Genomic DNA, 473 nt, shown 5'->3' on the forward strand with positions numbered 1-473 from the left:
CTTTCCAAAGATGCTCCCTTCCCAGTCCTATGTCAACATCTCCTTCTTCCAGCCACATGCCTTCCTGATGATTGGCATCCCAGGGCTGGAGGCTGTTCATGGATGGATCTCCATCCCCTTCTCCTCCATGTACACTGTGGCCCTCACTGGAAACTGCCTGATCCTCTTGGCTGTGGGGAGAACTTCCAGCCTGCACCAACCCATGTACTACTTTCTGTCCATGCTGGCCCTCACCGATGTGGGCCTCACCCTGTCCACACTGCCCACCACCCTAGCTGTGCTCTGGTTTGACCATCGGCTCATAGGTTTCAATGCCTGCCTGGTCCAGATGTTCTTCCTCCACTCCTTCTCTGTGGTGGAGTCGTTGGTGCTCCTGGCCATGTCATTTGACCACTTTATGGCCATCTCCAACCCTCTTCACTATGCGGCTATCCTCACCAATAATGTCATCATTAGGATTGGACTGGCCATTG

General features: G+C 53.7%; 1 protein-coding gene across 1 annotated transcript; it reads left to right on the forward strand.

Annotated features, from left to right (window-relative positions):
• Positions 1-10: 10 nt before the first annotated feature.
• Positions 11-466, forward strand: LOC145719782 (olfactory receptor 52K1-like; the record flags this gene model as incomplete). Its single annotated transcript, XM_081811334.1, has 1 exon — positions 11-466. A coding segment is annotated over exon 1 (456 nt), but the record flags the coding sequence as incomplete, so codon positions are not given.
• Between the last annotated feature and the right edge of the window lie 7 nt (positions 467-473).

This window comes from Leptonychotes weddellii, unplaced genomic scaffold, assembly GCF_054177405.1.
Source record: "Leptonychotes weddellii isolate Sample4059 unplaced genomic scaffold, ASM5417740v2 HiC_scaffold_71006, whole genome shotgun sequence".
In the NCBI taxonomy this organism is placed as follows: Eukaryota; Metazoa; Chordata; class Mammalia; order Carnivora; family Phocidae; genus Leptonychotes; species Leptonychotes weddellii.